Genomic DNA, 23,623 nt, shown 5'->3' on the forward strand with positions numbered 1-23,623 from the left:
ATTCATCCAGACCTAGGAAACAGTAAGACACTGTGGGGATCTTATGTTTCTGAGTGCTTTCCTCCTCTAGTGAAAATGAAAGGAGTAAAGACACATGGAAACTTTATATAGTATTTCGGGTTGCTGAAATGAAGATACTATTTCTGACTAATGAAAGATAACCAAGATTTTGTCACAGAGAGAGGGAAAGAAAAAAGCATCCTCATATTAGCCACTTAGCTGCCATTCAGTACTTACCCCATCATGTTCATGGTTCTGTGAAAGTTCCTTCCATGGACACACTTCCAAAACCAAACACAGAACTAAGATGTCATAAAAGTAGCACTGTATTCTGTGGTGAAGTGTGCTCAGCACCAGCTGTGCTTTGCCAGCCATGAAGCTGCCCTCTTGTATTCCACTTTTTCAATTCTATTATCCAACGCACTGCTGCCATCACCACTTTGTTTTTTTCCTCCATGTGCTTTGAGACAGCTCTTGCTAAAAACTAGCCAAAAAGTAAGCTTGATTTATATGGCCAAATTACCTCACTTACATGAAAGCTTGCCCCAGTAAATTGAATTTACAATAATAATAAAATAATGAGAACCATTCTCTTGGGCACATCTGAAATTGGATGCTAACTGTGATATACCGCCCTGGTTAACTGGCGCAGTTCCACCCCAGGAGGCAAACTGTACAAGAATGGAGAGCAGTTCCCCCCCCCTCCCCCGGACTTTGTTTATTCTTGCTATTCTTGTCAAAGGCATCTTTTGCATGTACTATTCCCCAGCTAAAACTCCAGAATTTACTTTAGTTTAGTTTTAAAGCACTGTTTGTGCGCAAATACTCCAATCCACTTGAGAGGAACGGCTTGTATTCACGAGGTCAGAATATAATCTTCAGAGATCTCTTCCAACCTAAATTCTCCTACTCCAGTACACAGATGGTCAATCGGATGACAATTTGTATACTGGAAGCAGGGTACAGTAACCAAGACCTGTGTAGTTCTATTGAAAATACAGCCAAACTTCTGATGCCCGTTATGCAATAGTAAATGGTGATCAATACAATGTCTCAGGTTTGCAAACTGACATAACTGTATCCTACGACACACACCATCCCCTTAGGTGTGTTAATGATAGCAGCACAATTAAGCAAACTTAAGTGCAGAAACTGGACCTTAGTCCTCTCACTTATGCATAACTTTTCAACAGAATTTTTATAATGGAAATGCCATAGTCAAATGTAAGTTCCTGTTATCATTTCTAATGCATCTATAGATTTGGCTAATGATATTACTAGCTTTGTGCATGTTTGGAATTTTCTCATTTGTTTTGCTGGCAGGACCAGAGAAGTCCAGGGCTGAGAATGATGGAGTAATGGTGTTCTCAAGGACCGTACAATAGAGCAGTGTTTCCTAAAGTAGGTTATGTGAAGGACGAGCAGAAAGGCACAAGAGGGAGGGGTGGCTGCAGAAAATATCAATGATGTCATCCTTAGGATGAGCAGATCTTTGAAAATGTATAGTAGCAATTTACTTTCTGAGTGGGGCCTATGCTTCCGAAAGTTGGGAAAATCCAGATCTATCACAGTGTTCCACTTAACAACAGAATCCTGTTAACCAAGTGGTTCTGGAAATGTGGACAACCCGGTTATAAAGGGCCACGTGCTTAGCCTTTGTCTTAAGCCTATGCCCAGATGACCCATTTTGCACATTTCAACCAAGAATAAAGTGACCTCATTTTCAAAAGTGCTGAGCACCAGCTGTTCCTATTGTGTTCACAAGCCCCACCATAAGTTCTTGCTATGAAATTCTTGGCCTCAAAAGAATTTTGAGGCAACAGAGTGATTATATGTTCTTCTACTTGCCATACGCCTATTTATTTTAGTTCAACTATAAAAGTCTGAATAAGCTACTTTAAAATCTTGAAGACTCAAATTAGAACAAGTACTCTTGCCACTGGAACAGAAGTGCAACATAAGTGAGCCACGTGACCTTTAAATAAGGTTGTTTCGCACAGAAGGATAACTAGATTGAAGGGCAGAGAATTTCAACCTTTATCTTTTCTAGTGAACAGCATGAGAATGGAGGAAAACTATCACCAGATCATCAGCACCTGAACTGACATTACTGGAATGAAGTTTCTTTGCTACTTACGATAAGACATTAGCTAAACAAATTTGAGGTTATTTTACTACAGTAGTCCACTAGCAACTTTTACACAACAAACCTGTAATTGCCCTCTAGGTAGTTTTACGATGCATAAGAACAAACAAAAAAACTTTCCCACAAATAACAAAACAAGACACAACAGTTCAAACATCACAGAAACCTGAAAGTTGTAGGCAAAGTGCGCAAGAAGAGATAAAAACTTTATCAATGATGTAACTCAGGATACAGCTATTCACTGGGAGGACACTGATGTTCTGACATGCCTGAAGAAGTTTTAAGGAGCACTTCAAGGTATCAGCAAAGTATATAAATAAAAATCTAGTCTCTTTGTGACGTAACCTTCAAAACACAACTTGTTTCCTTGGTGTGAAGCTTTGGCTTCAGGGTCCCTGAGCTATCTGCCCACTCTTCGTTGTCTGGCTGCCACAGTTCAGCTCCTTCCAGGCAGATTCACTCCACTATGTACAACGGATGCCAAGCTGCTTCTCTCAAGAACCAGAGACAAATAAAATATCTAAAATATTGATCCTGAGGAACTTTTGATCAATGCCTGGAAGAGGCAAGGCTAGATGGGTAGTAAGTACCACAATATGGAAATCACCACAATATATCACAATGTGGGAAAGACAGACATGGAATAATGTGTTAAGAACAATGGACCAGCATGAGCGCTTAACACCAAGTTGCTGGGTTCCTTGTCTCATTGGCCATAAAGAAGTACCTGCTTGTTTGGCTTCACCTGTCTCAATACAGAGTAAAATTTAAGAATTCTGACCCTTATCTTTCTACTTATTTCCAACTACAACATAAGCAGCGAAAGGGAGGAGCGGAATAAAGAAAGAGGGAGTGAAGAAAAGTTAACCTTTGAATAATTCAATACAAGAAATGCAAGAATGTTGGATTTGAAACTATAAAAACAAAACAAAAAAGCTACTTAAAGGCATGTGCACTTAAAAACCATAAAAAAAAAACTCCACTTGTTTCTCATACATGATGCTTTGAGAACCATAAGAAAGTGCATCCCTCCTCTGACCTCCAACACTAGACTGTGTTATTTCTGAGGATTTTTCTGCTGATAAGCCACAGAGCATTTGCTAATCTCAGATGAAGAGCTGCCTGGTCTATCCTAAGAAAAGCTATAAATGTTTTATAAATATATTTTTATTTATAAAAGCTATATATATATGTATATATACATATATATATATAATTTGTTCCCTAACGTCATTCTTCCATGCAAACTATAGCTGCAATCACAAGTGAGCCATTACTGTAAACAAGTGATGATACTGTCCTCTACAATCACGAAAGTGAAGACAAGCCATGTAAGAGCCTAACTTCTGTGGTTCACATATTAAAAGAAAAACATCTATAGCATTCTAGATGTTACAGTCGACATTAATTTCTTATTGGAATGCAAGCTCCAAAAGCAGTTTGTCCCTTTTGCTTCTCACAGAATAAAAAAAATAATACAACGAGTTAACATGGACCAAGAGAGATGTGAGTGTAACTACATTTTCTAAATCTCTATAAAGCCTTTCTGGATGCTCTCTGCAGCTCTCTGAGCTGGTTTCAGGCAGTTTTCATAACATATACAATGCAGGAGGAGCCTGGGCACATCTAACACGTTAGCTTACAATGCTCCATCCACAGTAGCCTGGTCAGACAGGGTTGGTGGCTGGCCACTGGCTCCTTGCATAGGCGATGGGTAAGTCCTGTACCCTGCCCCTGACCAGCAGGAACAGCTACCCACTGATATCAGAGCGCTGGAGCTGTGAAGATGCGAGGGGAGAAAGCAAGGCACATATCCTTGTATAATATTTACATGGCTTTATTATCTTTATGATTTAAAATGTATATGGCTTATATTATTACAAACCTCCAAGAATGGCTAAGTTGAGATACATATCCTGCAAGTGAGGTATAAATGCAACTATCACTTCTTTGCAACTCAACTCATTAAGCTTTGGGCTTTTTCCTTGCAACATTATTTTTATGTCTTCAAAGATAAAAGTAGTCAAGCCAAAAAAATCAACCCAAAACACTCCCTCATAAAACCCAGCTGCTTAGCATATTTCATTACCACAATGACTTCAAAAATACTGAGCAACTCCAACCTGCAAGCCACTTGGCTTTAGCGAGAGATAAGTGCCTGAGATAAGAGAAGTATAATTGTTCAATGTAACTCGGCAGCGTTTTATATAAACACTTGCTAACGCAGCACTTCGTACAGTTTGCTTCAGACTTGTAAAATTCTGATGAATGTTTCAACTTTTTTTGTGCCTATATTCATTTAGTATAAGGACACAAAACTAATACTAGAAGGCATCCAAAAGAGGGCTACAAAGATGTTTGAAGGGCAAGATGCGTGAAGAGCAGCTGAGGCCCCTCGGTTTGTTCAGCCCAGAGCAAACGAGGCTGCGACCTGCAGCTCCTCACAGGGGACACTGACAGAACCCAAAAGAACAGCATGGAGCTGCATCAGGAAAGGGTTGAGTGGGCATTAGGAAGAAGTTCTTCACCAGAGGACAATGGGCATGGAAATGCTGCCCATGGCAGCAGTCGTGGCCCCAAGCTGCTGGAGATCAAGGAGAATTTGGACAGTGCTCTCTGACGTAGGGCTTGAATTTTGGGCAGTCTGTGTGGCGCCAGGAGTTGGATTCAATGATCCTTTTGGGTGCTTCCCAGCTCAGGATTTTCTGTGATTCTGTTGTTCAATGTAACAACAGAGCAGTTATACTTTGCCATATAGACCAAAGCCTACAGGCCTCTACAAGTCATTCAGCTAATTCCACTGATGAAGAGTCTTAAACAGCTGGTTCCTGAAGAACTCTGAAATTGGGATTAACCAGATTAACCTTTTGCTCATAACAAAATGCTTTGAGTGTAACCTAGCACAGCACTTTTTTTCAGTAATATCAAGCAAATTTGACAGAGGGGTAATCTCAGAGGTCTCACCTCACCACAACTTAACGTGACCCATCACAAGATCTTCTTGGGAAAAGACTAAAGCCAAAGCTCAGCCGCATAAGAAGACATCAGAGCACCCACATGGGAGAAAAGTTTTATGAAAGAAAGCCACAGGAAACTAAGCTTCAGAAGTCTCACAGTTCACAAAAACTTCCTGGTTTTCTTCCCTTTCATAGCTACTCGTGAGTAATTGCTTGAGGGTAACCCTGCAGCCTCCACTCAGAGTAAATCACCCTTTCAATACCAGTTTACTGCCCACTTCCTAACTTAGAAGCATTCTTGTTTCACATAATTATCACCCTTCTGTCCAACTCCCTGCCCTTCAAATTATTAGTAAAATCAAGGGGAGAGATGATCACACTGATATGATGGCAAACGACAGCCTAGCATCACAGGAGAGAATGGTAAACTCTATGCTATCACATCATAGCATGTTTTGGTTGCCTACAATACTCAGCAATAGCCACCTGAAGCTGCAGTTTTCCCCTTTCCTAACCTATATGTTTTTGACGTAAGTGCCCAGAGCCCTCACCTTCCCCTCCTAAGATTCTGAGACTGAATTCTTAATATTTTTTTTTTTTGAATCATTTCCTAAAAATTTATCATTTTTCTAACACTTCTACCATTCTGCATTCTATTTATTTTCTACCATTTGCGTTGTTTTTCCAGTGTTTATATTTCAGTCTTGCCAGGAAGAATGTCTACAACATCACTTACAATTACTAACAGCATGCACATCTAAATTAAACCCCTGCAGATGTAGGCCAAGCATAAACAGAATACACTCAGGTTGGTATACAATACAGTCTCCCCACACAAAACATGTGAAACAGACATACTGATGCTACCCTAACAAGTAAGATAAAAATTCAGCAGAATTTTGGAGATAAAAGACAGTATAAGGTAAAATGATTTATAACCAACATAAATGCCATTTATGCTGTGTGCTCTAGTATGTTTAGATGCATACAAATGTTCACACAAACATGTTAACTTTTACCTGCTCCATGAAGGCCCATGGCACAAGTACAGCAGCTCACTATGAGAAAGGGAAGAGTCACTGTCATCACCACCAGCCTCATCTGCATTACACACCCGAAATCTATTTCGGAAAACACATTTTAGTGATGCAGGTCTGTGAATTAATGGGGCTTAGAGATACAAATTTGATGTACACACAAGATCGCTGTCTTAGCACCTCTGTAGAGAGATGGTGGCAACTGAAAAACTCAACATATTGGGACCATTTTCAAAGATAGCTTAATTGACAAGCATACAGGGTCAGTTCAGGCCCAGATGCAAAACCAGGTAAGTGGATTTTAAAACCTGCACAGTTCCATTTACCAGCCTTCAAAGATGCTGAATGTTCATGTTTTGTGAAAATCAGTGTTTTTACTGAGACATCCGACGTGTCACAACCTCAGGAAGTCATAGTGGAAAAGTTATGGTCTTCACCTATAGCTGAACAAACGCTTCTCACCTAAGATTATCTCAGGAGACAACCAGGAACTCCGAAACAAGGAAAAGGGATAACTCAGAGACATGAAACTTTTGGATCCAATTCTGCAGTACTTTCTCAGGACAACAGCAGTTCTGCCTGATTAATAAGTGGAAGACTTGGAAACTGCTAATGTCTTGGCACCAGATCCTACTTGCAATGTAAATTAAGAGTTGACATTTTCAGAATGTCAAGAGTTGATGTAACAAGAAGCTTCTGCTTAATGCAAGCCTTTCATCTAGGCATGTGTCACCTTTGAGATGAGACGGCTCACGATGCTCAGAACTCAAGAGGGGAAGGGAAGGGAACTAAGAGAATAAAACTAATTGAAAGCAGGAATAAGTGGAATCACAGAAATCATGAAGAAATGCTCCTTTCATGACCTCACAGCCTATCTTACGTAAAAAGAGAATACGTGATGACGTGCATATTATTAATATTCCAGTTTCAGGGACTCTGGAGTTCATGCGTGTTGTATCTGGAGAAAGAGGACTGATGTTGCCTCCCAGGCTAGTGGCTAATATGTTGTTGTTCACTTCCAAAAACCTCTAAGCCTTCTTCACAAGTGCACACATTCCTCACTTGTAGAAATACTGCAAAGCAGGGCAGGAGGAGGCCCAATGCAAGAATTACACTGATGATGCACAAAACTTAGGGCTGTCACAGGGCAGCTCCTCATACGTTGGGTAAGCATTTGCCACTGCCCTAAATTTTCCACATATACCTGGGAGAGAAACCTGTGAGGATTACCAAGCAAACTGCACTGCCTGAAACAGCAGGAGACAGGGAAGCATGCAGGGGAAGTACCATATTGCTTTATTCTTCCCCCTTCCTGGGCATCTGTTCATGGTCATACTAGGACACAGCACAGAGAGCAAGACAGACATTGGTCTTACCTGGTACAGACACTCTCAGGTTCTCACCTGTGATTAAAACATTAACACTTCTTTGCTATGTCAGCACAGAAACACCAGTTTTCACACCATTCCTCTTGCCTAACTCTTCTAACTAGACAGCCTCATTGTACTTTCCATGTTCCTTCCAGCCCCTGCACTTTGCTTCAAAAAACATCACTGTACAGCAACACACTCCCAGGTGGTTTCAGGTTTTTTTCTTGCTGCTGGTCCCCATGATGTAGCCTTCCTAACGCTATGCACAATGAACACATAACACATTTACTTAGAAATACAATATCCAGGTCAAATACTCCAATCTGAAAAGCTGGGTTTTCTACTAGAGATAAATGACAGCTCCTAAGGGCCACTGCACTAGACAGTTTTGCCTCAGTGTTTACAGACCTTGGTTTGACACCAACCCATGAGTAGAATCTAACAGCCAACATCAATTTGTATGCTTTAGTACTGTTTGAAATATACTATCCTATTCAACTGCCCCATTAGCTAGTGAATGAATTACAATGACACAAGAAGGTAAAGCTTTTTTCCCTCAATTTTTTAAACTCACCTTTATAACATTTAAAGGCATGCTACAGTGAAACACTTCAATTTACTTTCATATGTTTCTGGGAGACATAAAAGACGGGAAAACTACTAGGATGAAAAGGGATAATCATGCAAACCTGAGTGCACCGTATTGTTGCATTGCATCCTCGGAACAATCAACAACAGGACAGAAACTAAATGAGGTTATTATCTGATAGGCAGAAAAGACTCAGATCAATTATTAGCCTTTGAAATGAGCTCAGAGACACTCAAGTGAAGGAGCAATAGTTCTAATTTAAATCCAGTTAGCTAAATGACTTACACTGAAATCTAGAGGTGAGCTGAGGAAACCTACTTCTCGTGGCCACAACACGGGACTCAAGACTGCTCTAGCACAACAGAAACGCACTGACAATGATTATTTTTGTTCACTGCCATCATATCCGCCCTTGTTTCTGGTTAGCCTGTCCCACTTTCCCCACCTCTCTCATCTATGCCCCTTATTCAAAGGCAAATTCCAATTAAAAGGGAGCATCACTCAGCAGTTACAGCTATTCCCACCTCAGCCTTTACGATTCCCTGATGAAGGCGAAGGATACATGCAAGAGAGACAGGTATATATGCTGTCCAGGGAGGAGCGGCAGCAAAAAGTACAGCAAAGTTTCCTGCCTGAGCAAAGATTTTGTGCACTTTCCCATGACAGACAGAACTGGACCCCTGTGGACTTAGCATACATTCCAGTGTATGACAATTAGGAAAGATGTACAGAGACCACTTCCACAACACGTAATATTTAGCAACACATAAAAAGCAATAAGTAAGCTTGCATAACCAATCTCTTACTGTGCTGGATAGGGCAACGCAGCAGACTGTGTATCTCAAGAAAAGTTACTGTACACATTTTTAAAATAAGCAATGCACTGTTTTGTGATAAATGGTAATTACAAACATGCTTTCTAATCTGAGGTTTCCAAGAGACACATTAGTTTCACAGTCATAGTTACTGAGGAATATTTCTGCAAATAAATGCAGAATTAAATGGATCATGCCCTCATTAAATATGCCTTAACTTTTGATTAGCCCTGGGCAGGCATTTGGACTCTCTGGTTATCTCTGTAGTCCCCTTCCTACTGAGCCATGCTAATCTACTGTACTCTATTATATTCTATTCTATCGTAATTCCACAAACTGAATCTAAGATCGACACAAAGGAAAATGTACAGTATCTTTAGTAAAAACAAAGTATGAAAAAAACATCTTATTTTGAGATGGCTACATCTTTCTTTCCAGAGAAGTCCTATCAAGTTGTTCAAACACTGAAACTTTACCACAGCAGCGGATGGAAAAATGAAGAAAAAATATTTTTTGAACTCTGCATGGGGATTTTTTGCTGAAAACATTCCAATTAGATCCACTCTAATGCAGAGATCCCATGCAAACATGATTTCAAGATTTCACTGATAAAGCTGTGTTTTGTGAGTACAGTCAGGAGAAAAGCCAGGCTGCACGCCAGCGTTAAGATCCAGTCCTTGTGTTTGTTACCCTACCTTGAAGTTAACATAAGAGGCTGAAGGTCCCTTTGGGCTCTACGCTGAAATTTAGTCCACCATCTTCCCCTGCCTATAAGATAAGAAGCCCCATTTATGGCACCTAAAGCCTTATCGCGTATGGTCAGAAGTTCATCCTCTGGAACCAGGTCACAGGTCATCAACAGGAAATTCATAGGAAATTATGGAGGAAATTAAAAGAACACAAACGGGCACAAAAAGTAGTTTATGTAATCTGGGTTCTCCCAATGCTGCTTCCTGTGTTATGATGAACTAAGCTTTCTTACTGAACTTTGCCTTTTCCAAGCTACATTAAGTATTTCTGAATTGTCTATTATACTCTCTGTGCTTCAAAACAGTAAGGTTAAATTTACTACAAAGGGCCATTCAATTTTTTCCTTAAGTGATGCAACTGAGAAAGAAAACGGTGGCAGAAAGGGCTGCTTTGAGACCACTAAGTGTATGTTTCTAATCCATAATCCACATACAAGAGTGAGAGGTGCTCTACAGACGTGAGGACAGTACCCACACTGAAGAACAGGTTCTCATGGTGCTTCAGTTCTGGCATCGTGGTCAAGCTGCAACAGTAATCATCATTGAGCTTCAAAACATGATGGTTAGTGCCAAGGAATCAGTTCTACTCTGGTAGATATGCACTTTCACCCTTTCAGAATAAATCTGACAGTAAAACATTAGGGAGGGCAAGGGCTAAAGCTTTTCCAAGTTATCCGAACAACTTTTAAGCAGATGTTTAGCAGCAGTTACTGCTTAACTGTTTCAAAGCACCTTCAGTTGAAAGCTAAAACATGCCTAGCTACCAATACCTCCAATGGATCACTGAGACAGAAATTAGCAGAAGTTTCATTTTGTCTCTGTCCGTAATGTCGGACTTCAAAGCTGATTCTCACGACTCTCTTCTTGATATTTTCATTAAAGGGAAACAGCATAAATGGGATCAATTACTCATTTATTCTTGTTCACAAAACCTTAATTCCACATGCAACACACCCACACTCAGCCATCTCTACCTTCCAAAGCCTAGGTCTGCTACTAGGTCTAATTCCCCAAATAATATTTTCATTTGCTGCCTATCACCTTGTTACCTATCACCTTCCTCTTTTGCATTCTGTTTTCAAATCCCACCAGAACAAATAAAACAGTTAAGATATCTTTGTTAAGCACTCCAATTTGAAGTTTCTACTAAGTTGTGCATTTTTAGCTATTCTAGCACCTCTGTGCTGAGCAAGACAAAATAGCATTGGTAGAGTAGCCACTTCAATAAAAGTGCAAGAAAGGGCAAGCCAGCAGCTATAAGCCACTTTAACTACACCCTCATATCTACAGGCAGCAATCGGGAGAAATAGATGCTGGTTTGGGAGAGTTTTGCAGCTTCAGCATTCAAACATTATCTGTATCTAGGACTGATCATGCTGCCATTGGCCCTAGTACCAAAAATTCTTGCTAGGAAAGGTACAGAAGTGTGCAGCCTCCTGAGGCTTTTAGGGAAGATTTTAATTGTTTCACATCTCAGTTTCAACTGCTACCACTCCTATGCCTTTTTTCTAGTGCAAATAAAACCCAATGGTTAGACTGATTTGCATCAAACATTTCTTAGATACTCCTTACAAAGGGCATCCCTTATTTCCTGGCTGAGGTTTAAATTTCCTCCACTGAATGTAGCCAGCTTTGATAGCGTAACAGCAGCCTGACCATTTAAAAAAAAAAAAAAAAGATTATTTAGCAATTCTTACACTAGATCTAAATCAGCATTTTTTCTTCTGACTTTAATATTGCTTGGCCTTTTGCAGTGAGGTAAAAGCAGGCGCAGGAGGAGCCACAAATAGGTTGTACCTGAACATTTTTTCCAGTCTTCCTTTTTTCAATTACAGGTTAGACGTCATGGCCCACAGTTTAGATGACAGGAAGCTGACTCAACTTTAGTGCTATACACAGAAACATCCTACAACCTGCTATGGATTACAAAACAGTTGTCACCCTAAAGAACCTCCCGAGAACACTGGGAGAAACCCCAATTTTTGGAGGACTTCCACAGTGTGCTTGGCAAAATATTATTCTTTCATTCTTCCTACCTGATTTACTTATCTCTCTTTTAATCATGTGAAGAACTTTGCAAAGATGGCAGTTCACTCTTCTACCTACAAGCAAAGGCTTATTGCCCACAACTGATACAGTCACTGGCCTAAACCCAGGCAAGCGGCAAAATCCTCACATTTCAGCCGCCTCCAACACGTAACACAATTTGCAAAGATGCAGCTGTAATTCCATTCCAAAATGGCCAGACACTCAACACCCTTCAGGCTTATCAAAACTTGCTGGCAAAGGCAGAGTGTAGCTTCTGCACCTGTGACAGCTCGGGAACTATTTGTCATAAATCAGTATCATGTCTGTTCTGAGCACTTGTCTGTCCTTGAAAGAGGAGTCTCCTGTACCTTCAATAGCTATCATAATGTCTAATGTGCATACAAGAAGTTACTTCAATCACACGACCATTGGAAAACACACCTGGAAACGTATTCTGATTCAGAACAGGATGCCACCTCTGTGCAAACACCCTTTGGTGATCTGATCCCGGTCCCCTCTGCGCACCCTGACCTGGCCCAAGGTGCAAGCGACTGAGCAAAGACAATGCAGAGCCTGAGAATGCAAACGGGCTCCCAGTAGCAGCGAGGGAGGCTGGGAAAGAAAAATAACCTGAAACTTAGCCCAGCAGGGAGGAGTGCTTTGAAGTGAGATGGAAACCTGAGCACGTCTAGGTGAGATAGACACACACACAGACTTCTGTTTCTTTCTAACAGTCATTCCTCATAGATTTAACTTGCACTGCCACAAAATAAAAAGCCCTGGATCCCCTTGTTTGTAGGTCACAGTGGACAGGAAAGACATATACTCCAATGCAGTTCACTCAGCTGGGAGAAAGCACAATTAAGACAAAGGAAACTGTCCATAGCTTGGCGTGAGAGTGAAGTATCATGGATATGCAGGAAACATCTCGGGGCCAACACTGAAATTCACAAAGGGTATCAGAGAAGACTGTGTTTCATATTCTCTTTGTAAAGAAACCAAGAGGAAAAAACAAGCCAGAAATTGTGCAGAAAAGGCTGGTCCATGAACTTAGGCAAAGTTTGCGGTCTGAAGACAGGACAGCTAGACCCTCCTTCCTCCACACCAGGCCCAGTGAAAGTTCCTGCTTCTCTCTCAAGGTAAGCAGATGCCCCAGGGACCAAAACAAACTGAAGGCACAGGCAGCCCAGAAGCAATTTCCTAAGCCATTAAAACAAGCTTAAGCCACCCAGGTTGGGCTGCTCAGCAAAGGCTGGAGCAAGTGAGGCAGAGCAAGTGCCAAGTGGCAACAGCTCTCTCTGGTCCCTGGCATCCACCTGCTCTTTTGCTTTTACTGTTCTAGGAGTGAGTCTGGCCTAAAACTAAACTATTCAGAATCTAGGAAGGAAAAGACATCACGTTATTGGTAAGCAGACTAGTTAGAAGGTGTTTCTTAATGCTACACAGAGAGAAAAAGGTGATGCAATACTGATTATTCCATTAAATATTAATTACAATACAGCTGCTTTCAAGTTAGAACATCCTGTCTTAGATAATTGAATTAAGCAACAGGAGAACTGAAAAAGGTCCAAGGCTTTGTGTATACCTGTCATTTCCCAATTACATTACACTGCCTTCTTCAGATTATGCATCGTTATCTCTAAAGATTAATTTTTATTAGAGTCAGGAGTTGAAGCTTAGGAAAAGAAGTGATTCATGATTCTCAAACTTGCTCAAATTTCACTCCTCAAACTCTTGATTTTCTTCAAGAAGGCTTTAGAGGTGGCCCTAGACTTTTCAACAAACATCCTTGAAGCAGGCTATCTTTTCCTCCTACAAATCATAGCCTGCATGCAGACAACATCAGTAGACTTCCCAGGATTAGATATTTCTTGTCTGTCTCTTCTGATTCAGCTTGCTAACCAAGCTCCACTAACTGTAGGAGACTGAATTCCACTGTTCAGCTTCAGAGCACTGAAACACCTGCAAGGAAGTTTTACAGCAAAGAACAATAAAGTCACTGCAAGCTTTTCAGAAGGCAGCCTTCAAATAAGCAAGCTCTGGCATTAGTTTTTACCACTGCAGAGAGTTCTCCAGACGTTCCTTCAAGGCTGCTACCCTACACCACCCCCAGCCCAATCTGATACACTGCCTCCACCACTGAGGCCTTCAGCTCCAACAGCTCAGGAAAGGCTGCAGGAAAAAAGGATTTCTTTTCAGAACACTCTCAACGTCTGGTAACGTTTTACAGCTGTGTTAACCACAGCATGTAGCTCATCTCTCCGCCACAAGAAAAACCAGGATTTCCCTTCTTTATTTAGGAGGGGAAAAAAAAAAAAAAAAAGTATTTGACATTTCAAGTTAAACGCCTGTTATTTCATGTGACTTCTTGGAGCTCTCATTCCTGAATTTCATCAAGTTTTATTCTGCTTGGCAGTTTTATATGACTCCTTTCTTTCCCCTTCAATTAAGTAACAATCCATCAAAACCATCAAGTATATTTCCCCTTTTTCAGCAACGTTGATTGGATTCAAACTTTTCAACATCTCTTTTCACGCAAGGTCAAAGCTCTACGTTGTTGTAGTTTTCTTTTCTGGTGGTTTTTTTCCCAAGTCAGCCATCCGCTGGGAAATTAATATTCAGCATGAACAATGAACTCCTCGCATGGCCTTTGAACCTCGCGGTTGCTAGGAGGCCTAAAGGAACCCTGGAGTACAGCACATTTAATAGCACGTATCAAGAGATTATTCAGCAGTAAAAATGTGTGATTTTCTAAATTCCATGCCTTTTTCTTTTCCCTCTCCTTATTTCCATCTGCCTTGATCTGTCAAACAATCTCTAAATTTCACACGAACTGCAACGGCATCCGCAGTAATTTTCTGTAATTATGGGCAGTTTGTTCCTAAAGTATCGAAAACATGACTGCTAGCCAGCAGTGCTGCTTCTTGTCAAATAAGCATCAAACTGGTTCTTACTCAGCTTTGCTGAAAATGCTGCTTAAAGCCAGGTGTGCTTCACCACTCCAGCGTGACATCTACACTTACCCAATGAACAAGATTCTCTATAGAGACTGCTCTTCCTCTACCAGAAAAGCATTGGCTGTAAAACCACTGCTCAGTATTTCAGTGCTGCTGAAAGAAATGTATCTATAAGTTCCCCATGCCCTGCTCAAACACACTTGAATAGTAGTGTTTTCAGCTTCTTAGCATCTTATTAAAAGTCCTTTTTTACTGTTTTCCTACCCAGAGTAACTGAGGCAAAAACCCAAGGCTTCTAGCTTCTTTCCCACCCTCCACCCCCACCTCAAACAATGCAGTATCTAATTAAAAGAGAACCACAACAATACTAATGGTGATGAGGTTAAATGCTTGGATAAACAGAATGCAGCCCTCTGAAGAGCCCCTGTGCTTCAAATAGTGAGATGTGTTTAGATACAGTGGCCATTCCTCACAAAACTAATATTTGTCAAGGCAATGGACTACGATTCTTTAAAAATAAATGAATGTGGAAACCATCCATCAACAGAGAACAATTGCATTTCCAGCTAGAAGCCAATCAGGTTCTTCCTAAAACATTTCTGACTTCAATTTTCAACATAGCATTCCTCCAACAACTTGAGCAGGTTGCTCAAACTAAATGTGACATCCATCCTTCTTCAATTGTTGCAGTTTAAATCAACGTGCTGGATAAACACAGTACTCAGGGGGTCCAGAGATTCATTTTAGAGTGGATTTCATACCCATAGGCCCCTAAAAACACAGTCATCGTCCAGAGAATGCTGGGTGACACATCTCATTCTAAGGATCACTCATGCTCGAACACCTACGTGGATTGAGGCAACCTTGCCAAGATAAAGCTTTTACAGAGCCAAAGTGTTTCCCTGAAGAATTAAAAACAAGCAAAACCCACACCACTTGGCACACGTGAGTGCCTTCTCTTTTAAAAATGGGTTTCCAGCCTTGAAGTACTGAGTTACGCAGGACCAACACAGCTCCGTATCTCTGCATCAGGAATGTGAGCACATCCATGAAGAACAACAAAAATCTTCGCTGCACACTCAGGTCTGGCTCTCCAGCTGCCTGCAGAACCTGCAGCGCCAACACAACAAACACCCCCTCCCAACAACCGCTCTCTTTTTCTTCAGCTGCTCAGGAATAAATTACACTTGTCATTTCCTCCCAATCCGCGGCTTCCCAGGAAAGAAGGAAAAAAATCAGAAGGGCTACTGCCAAAATGGCACAGTATTCTCACACGGGCAGATTTTGCAGTGAAATGCATGTTCTTCCCCTTCTGCCTGGAGATTAATGAAAGAGCGGTCACACAGCATTTTCAAACCATGAGAACCGAAGAGAGATGTTTATTAGAGACAGAGAGAGCAAAGCAAGTGTGTAACTGACAGCCACAATCTTTAGCTCAACCTTTGCAACAGTAATCGGGGGGGGGGGGATTGGAAACATTTTCAGTAATGCATGAAAAATACCTTCATTTTCTCCCTCTCCCTCTTTTTCTCCTTTAAAGGAATCCGCCTACTCAACCTAAATCGAGCCTTAGAGGGAAAACAAGCCTTCATGATAAACTAGGATTTGATGCGGTGGGAATGAAACGTTATGTCCGAGCATCACAATAAGCAGGCAGCAGAACAACAAAGGAGGTTTCCAGGATTTTCTGCCCCCGTCCCCCTCCCCATCAGCATTTTCCCAAGTCTTCCTTCTGCTGTTTATGAAATGTCTGAATCCCCGAGCACATGCAGATGCTTTTCGGGATGAAGCAGCTTCCATTAACATTACCGAGGCTTTCTGACATTGCAGCAGCACTCTAGCCGAAGCAAAGCCTCTCCCGATGCCCGCCTTTCCCCATGCTGGTTTTTGTTTGGTGTGTGCTCTCCCTTCCCCACGCACAAACATATTGGTGCAGTGCCCACTATTTCCCTACGGCCTCCCCTGATGGTGATGGCCTGAGGAACATAGGTGCACGTGTGCACTGCCTGCATACTCGGCTCTGCTCCCCTTCTGCACCTCCGACACCAAATGTTAACGTGTTTACAGGCATTTGCACCAGAGCAGAAACATGCAGCCGGAGCCTGGCAAGGTGCTAGAGGACGGTTGGACCTGATTATCTCAGAGGTCTCTTCCAACCTTCACGGTCCTATGTCCATACGAGGGGCAGGCTGGCCACGGCAGGTGACCCTTTTTCCCTCGCAGACAGACAAACGCGGCGGAGCGCTGGTTTACAGCGGGGCCAGCTGCATTACAAGCATAACGTGCAGCAGCAGATTCCCAGCACATGCTCCCAGCACAAAAGGAGCAAAGGGCTCCACGCTCTGCGCGCCCGCTCCTCTCCGCCTGCCCTTCCGCGGCGCTGAGACGTGACCGTTCCCCCCCGCCTTATTTCACTCCGCTAATAGATTTTAAACACCATATTGCGAGGGCCTTGCCGTGAATCTTGCCGAGGTACAAAATGGTGGATGTACGCTATTTTTTTTTTTTTTTTGCATTATTCATAGCAAGTTATGCTCCCCGCAGCCGCAGCCCGCAGCCCGCAGCCCCGCCGGCGGTGCTACCAACCTGATGTCATGTAGCCCCGCGACGCCTGCGAGATGAAAGCCGGCGGGAAGTGTTTGTGCAGCCGGTAGTCCTTCTCGCTGCGGGACCGCATGCGGTCGGAGGCCCGGTCGGAGAAGTCGGAGCTAGGCCAGGCCCGCCGCAAGGTCGTGCTCCGCGTCTTCTTCATGCTGAGGATGCCCGAGCGGTGCCCCCGCAGCAGCGCAGCACGGGCCGGGCCTCGCGGCGCTCCCGTCAGCCCAGCGCCGGCGCCGCCGGGGCGCAGCCTGCGCCCATGGTGCCGCTGCCTGCTCTAGGGCGCGGGCGGCACGGCCCGGCCGCTCTTTTTTTCCCTCTCCCCCTCGAATGATCCAATTTTACACACGTCCCACAATGCATTACACTTCATTTGCAATCAGTCCGGCTTACAGCTTCCAGATTCGTGAGGAGGAAAGGCACATTATGTGGCTTCTCAGGCAAAAAAAAAAAAAAAAAAAAAAAAAAAAGGAAAAAAAGGGGAGGGGGGAGATCTGCAGCGTGAACGCTCCGGGATCCCAAACAATAGCCCGATTCAGCCTAGCCGTGCTTAGCCAACTGTGAGCCGCCACACAAAAGACCCAAACAAACGAGGAAAACCCCACGGCCGCCGGTTGTGACCCGAATCGCAGCGCGCCCGGCGCTGGGAGAGGCGGCGGCGGCTCCCGGCACGGCGGGAGGAGGAGGAGGAGGAGGAGGGGAAAGAGCAGGAGGAGGGGAAGGAGGAGCGAACGCCTCGCCCGGCCGCGGGGCCGGCGGAAGCACCGCGACCCCCACCCGCCGTTCCTCAGGCCCCGGCGGCCGGCAGCGGCCCGCGGCCTCCCCCTGCCGTGGCGGCGGCGGCCCCCCTCACCGCCGCCCTGGGCTCTACGGCTGCCAGCCCCGCGCTAGGAGCGGGGGGCGATGCCGCCGTCCGTGCTCATGGCAGCCCCGACCCGGTGCGCTGGTCCCGCCGGGCTCCGCGAGCAGCGCGCGGGCGTTTACATACAAAGCCCCGTGCGCTGCGGGTGGCCCGACCCCCTCCCTGCCGCCCTCCTCTTCCCTCTCGCCAGCCCTAGGCACCCTACGAGGGGCGGCAGGGACAGGGCGGCACCGCTCCCATGCCCATCGCCCGGCCGGGGCGCACCTGGGGGAGAGCGGGCGGGCGGCGGGGCTTTCCCCGTGCGTCCCGGCATACTCCAGGCGCTCCTTTCCTCCTCAGAGCCCGGTGGAGGACTCCCACAGCTTGCCCGAGGTGGGCTACAGCAGGGCGTTTGGAAACTGGAGCCACGAGGATGTGCGTGGCTCCCGCATCTCACCCCGCTGGTGCATGTGCCTGCTGCCATGTTGAAGCAGTGGCCTGCATGGAGGGGTCTGGGGACCAAAACTGCAGTGAGGGACTCGGTTCCTTGGGTGCGCTTGGAGTCAGGTGATGCCACAATGTTACCTGTGAAGGAAACTATGACACAGGGATATTAAGATGCTGCCTAAGCTCAGCTAATAAATCACATGTGCTTACTTTTTAGTATTATTTTTAAAATATAATTAATGAACGCTCCTTCCCACAGGGTTAGTCTCATTTCTAAAAGCATGGAAAAATCAGAAGTCTGTAATTTGGACAGCAATTGAAAGCTTTCAGTAGTGTCACAATATGGTAAAGATGACAGCGAGTGACTAGGACATCAAAGTGAACAGGCCTGGAAACATGCTCCCATCAGGGCTGTGGACATGAAGCCTTGAGTTCATTCCCCATCCTCACCTAAGTGGGCCCTGCTCAGCCTCTGGACAGACAACACATCAAAGAGTCATTCAAGGTTCCATTTGCTGCCACCCTGTTCATATGGCATCAAAATGATGTGAATGAAACCTGTCAAGAAATCAAATACAAATTGGGTCCTTGTTCGTTCATTTTCATTTCCTTCCAACAGTGTGAAAAACCAGGGAGAGCTACATATTTCCATTGATGTCTGTATACTGGGAGAAACGCGAAGAAGTAAGATGAGCAAAAAAACTGGCCCAGAGCACCACTAATGAAAATATAAGATATTTTCCATCGTGCAACTTACTCATCTAGCAATTTACTCATCAACCTACGCAAGGCTTATAATAGAACATTTTCATCTTCAAACCCAAAAAAACCTAAAGAGAAGTTCTAGAATCGCTCAACTTTTCTAATCCAAGACAGATCTGGATAGGCCGGTTAGCACAAACTAAGTCAACCCCCCCAAACCTACCCATTTCACTGGATGTAAAACAAAATGAAATCCTACCCAGGAGCATGAACTCCCCTTCCACTGTCTGAAAGTTGAGCAAATGATGTTCACGCTGTAGAAGAAGTGACTGAAGGCAGCCTTTACCTGGCCAGCTGACTTCAACCTACGTCTGAACTAAACTCAACCTTTCTTCTAGTCTAGACAGAGCCCTATATATCATTCTATTCCATTAAAAAAGACACGGAAAAAGATGCATTATATGAGGAATGAGACAAATAGGAATAAGCAATGAGGAGGAAAAATGAGGTCAAGAAGTAGAAAGACAGAACAAAGCAGAGTTGGAGGAGTGACAAGACCACAGTGATCCTGACACTATCTTTCTGTGTAATTATTCTAAACTAAAAACATGAGTCTAGTTTTAGGGCTAGTTGAACAAGTAAGAGAGCGAGGGACAGCTCTAACAGTCAGACCTGTGCCCCACTGCAACTATCAGGAAAAAACACGTCCCAGTGCTTTTCCAGCAATTTGCTGTACACTGATGAACCAGTGACAGCATACAGGAATGATTCAAGTACTTTGAATTGACTTCAGTTGTACACTTGCAGGAATGGTCACAAGAGCAGTACAGTGTTTGCAATGTACGTTTTATGTCCTCTACACATTGATTGTAGGAGTCAGGCTGGCTTTAGGACAGTTAACAGGATGAGTCTCCATTGTGTGACAATTTTGAACAAGTAATGTTTTGCTCCTATGACTACACATTTGTTTTCATATTAAAGTTGGAGGTAGGGGGGAGAAATAAGCAATCCATCTAACAAAGCCCACTTTCTCTTCTCAAATGTAGGGAGATGAATTTAAAACCATTTTGGAAGCCTCCCTTCAGTCCTGAGACATTACGACTATGGTCAGCTAAAGCTTCTTCTACTCTATCTTTTCAGGTTTCAGCTGCAAGTTTTCTTGACATGCTGTCTGAAAGCAAAGTTCTTTGCTTTGAACAGAGGAATTCAGAGCAAGTTTCCTCCTGTTTCTGCATTGTTTGAAGTTGAGTTTTGTTACTGGGATGAATCAAATATATAATTAAAGATCACGTTTAAATTTTGTCTGTTTTCTTTGAAAAAGAGCTAGAACTGTGAGTATAACTGATTTTTTTGCTTCAATGGCCAAACTGAAATAAAGTAATTTTCTTCATATGAATCAAAAGCTAAAATTTTAGGGCTTTTGAAAAAAAAAAAAAAAAAAGAAAGAACATTATATTGTTAGACATTTCAAATTAGTGTAGGTTGTTGTTGTCTTTAGTAAAAGAAAATAAACGCGTGGATTCATACAGAGTTATGTTAGAGCAAGGTAGGGAAAGAAGAGCTCCCAGCTACAAACAACTCTCCTGTTTGGAATGACATTATGGCACTCTTATAAGCACAGTTTGCAAATACAAAATTGCTGATTAATCAGACGGTTCCAACAGGTAGGGAAGGGACTTTTTATTCCATTTGGCTGAAACAGTTGTGAAATTCTGCTTTAATTTACACTTTGTATTTTTTCCTGCCTGTGGCATATTGGTAAAGTTTTGTCTAATTCTAGAACGTATCACTCAGTGCCACATCTACCCTTTTCTTGAATGCCTCTAGGAACGGTGATTCCATCACCTCCCTGGGCAGCACTGGTATTTGATGTCCAGCAGGTACCGTCTCCTTGAATTACCAAAAAGGTGAAACTAGATTAAATAGACCCATAGATCATAGAGACCTCAGGGAGGAAAAAAAAAGAGAGGGAGAGAATGAACTAAACCACAAATGAACATCCCGCCTCTCTGTTAGCCTAATAGTTCCCAATCAGTGACATAACAGTAGCCATTCCAAAGGTACTGGTTGAGCATTATAAATTTCATGAAAAGGGGACTAGGTACACTGAAAACAACACAAAGGATTCTTACGGGTTCAAGCTTTTCATCACAATGCTACTTCAGCCAAAATTCATCATTGAGAGCCTGAGGGCTTTTGGAGAAGCAATAAAAAATGTTAGCTTCTGAAAAGCTTCTATGTTATCTCTTAAAAGTGAAAAAACAAATATTACTCCAGATATCTATCACTTTTGATCTTCATAAGCACTAACTAGGTGCTAAGCAGGTCTATTCCCATCTTGCTGATGGAAAAAGGCAAAAAGAAAAGGACACAAGGGGCCCAAAACAGCATAGGATATCAGTGACAAATGCACTGCTATACAGCCACGGGTCCCAACTTCAGTTTCATAAACTCATTTTTCCACTGTTGAAAAGTAATAATTACTGTTGGTAATTGTTAATAATTATATATGTTTGCCAACCATATCCTGGGCTATGCTAAGCATATTCTTAGCTGCATCAAGAGAAGTGTGACCAGCAGGTCGAGGGAAGTGATTTCTGCCCCTCTATTATGCTCTTGTGAGACCCCACCTGGAGTTACTGTGTCCAGTTCTGTGGCCGCCAACATAAAAAGGACATGGAGCTGTTGAAGCAGGTCCAGAGTAGGGCCATAAAGATGATCAAAGGGCTGGAGCACCACCCCTACAGAGACTGAGAGCTCTTCAGCCTGGAGAAGGCTCCATGGGGACCTTATAGCAGCCTTCCAGTACCTGAAGGGGCCTACAGGAATGAGGGGAAACGGCTTTAAAGTAGAAGAGAGTAGATTTAGACTAGATAGTAGGAAGAAGTTCTTTACTGTGAGGGTGGCGAGACACTGGAACAGGTTGCCCAGAGAGGATGCCCCATCCCTGGAAGCACTCAAGGCCAGGCTGGATGAGGCTGTGAGCAACCTGGTCTGTGAGAGGAATTCCTGCCTATAGCAGGGGGTTGGAACAAGATGATCTTAAAGGTCCCTTCCAACCCAAACCATTCTATAAATCTATGATTCTGTGATATGGCACTATACTATATGTATGTACTGTACTATATGTACTATATGTATGAACTTTATATATATATATATGTGTGTGTGTATGTGCGTGTGCATGCGTGCTTGTCTGTGTGTACATGGTAATTGCTCTCATGTAATCTGGTATTTCAAGTTTCAGTCAGGGCAGCATTTCTTCTTCCTCCCCTTGGCAAACAGGTTTCTGTAGGGCAGAGGAGCAGACTTCATAGCATAGGGGGCTGCTGCTGGCACGTCAACTTGACTGGCCTGGGAACCAACTACATGAAGTTTTCAACCAGAGCAAGCACTGACATAAAAATGTCAAAACAGATGAAATAAGACACACAAGGAGGAAAGCGGTGTGCCTCTTTGCTAAGAGGACTGCACGCCTCCCCTGTAAAATCATCACCTCAGCCTATGTGTTCAAAGCCAGTTTCTCCCTTATCTTGGAAATGGCCCAGCACATCAAGTAGGAAAAACCTTTGTAAGCTTTTAAACTTCATAGAAACTTTTTTTTTTTTAAATCTCCAACTTTTTGAAGTGGGAGATAGGGTGCTGCAAGATGCTGGAAAGGAAATGCAGGACCTAAGAAATTGGGAGAGGGAGAGAAGAAATGAATGAATAAGTAAATATATAAATAAATAAAGAGGAGAAAAGAAGTCTGTAATGCAAGGAGATGAAGAGCAGTAAAAAGAAGGAGAGGGGAGAAAGCTTAATGAGAGATGAGGTGGAAAATATGTAATTAAGAACTGGAGAAAAACATTGAGCTGAGATATAACATATAGGCCTTGGCAATGACCTGTGACTGATATGGTTTTGTTAAGAGGTATAGTTCTGCACAATAACCTCCCTGAGAAAAGATACAACCTGCACGGCTTAATATTAATATGTCCATGAAGGGGAAAATCAGCCGGCTGCATAAATGACCCCACTTTCATGCATGGCTCTGTATTATCAAATGTGCCACTAGCATGGAAACAGGCCAGAACTCAGTCTCTGAATGAGATGCTATTGTGAAACTCCTTTCTGGCAGCAGTCTGTAACTGTCCTTGGCTCTGGGAAGTACTTGCTACCCCTTCTCAGCCTTTGTAAGCAGATACTCGGGCAGAAAGCTCCCAGCACAGCATATCCTGGCCTCTTCAAGGCCAGGCTGATGTGGCTCTGGGCAGCCTGGTCTAGAGGTTGGCGACCCTGCCCGTGGGAGGGTGATGAAACTAGATGATCACTATGGTCTTTTTCAACACAGGCCATTCTATGATTCATCCTATGATCCCTTTTCCTGGCAGCTCTCAGACTTCCA

General features: G+C 43.2%; 1 protein-coding gene across 1 annotated transcript in view; it reads right to left on the reverse strand.

Annotated features, from left to right (window-relative positions):
- Nucleotides 1–17,400, reverse strand: part of STOX2 (storkhead box 2) — a gene marked incomplete at both ends in the record, with an annotated part of 58,865 nt that extends 41,465 nt beyond the window's left edge. Inside the window, one exon of the mRNA XM_079534892.1 lies at nucleotides 17,235–17,400. Within this exon, the coding sequence (XP_079391018.1) occupies nucleotides 17,235–17,400 (166 nt within the window). The remainder of the gene's footprint in view (nucleotides 1–17,234) is intronic.
- Between the last annotated feature and the right edge of the window lie 6,223 nt (nucleotides 17,401–23,623).

This window comes from Tetrao urogallus (genome assembly GCF_951394365.1).
Source record: "Tetrao urogallus genome assembly, chromosome: 4".
Lineage (NCBI taxonomy): Eukaryota > Metazoa > Chordata > Aves > Galliformes > Phasianidae > Tetrao > Tetrao urogallus.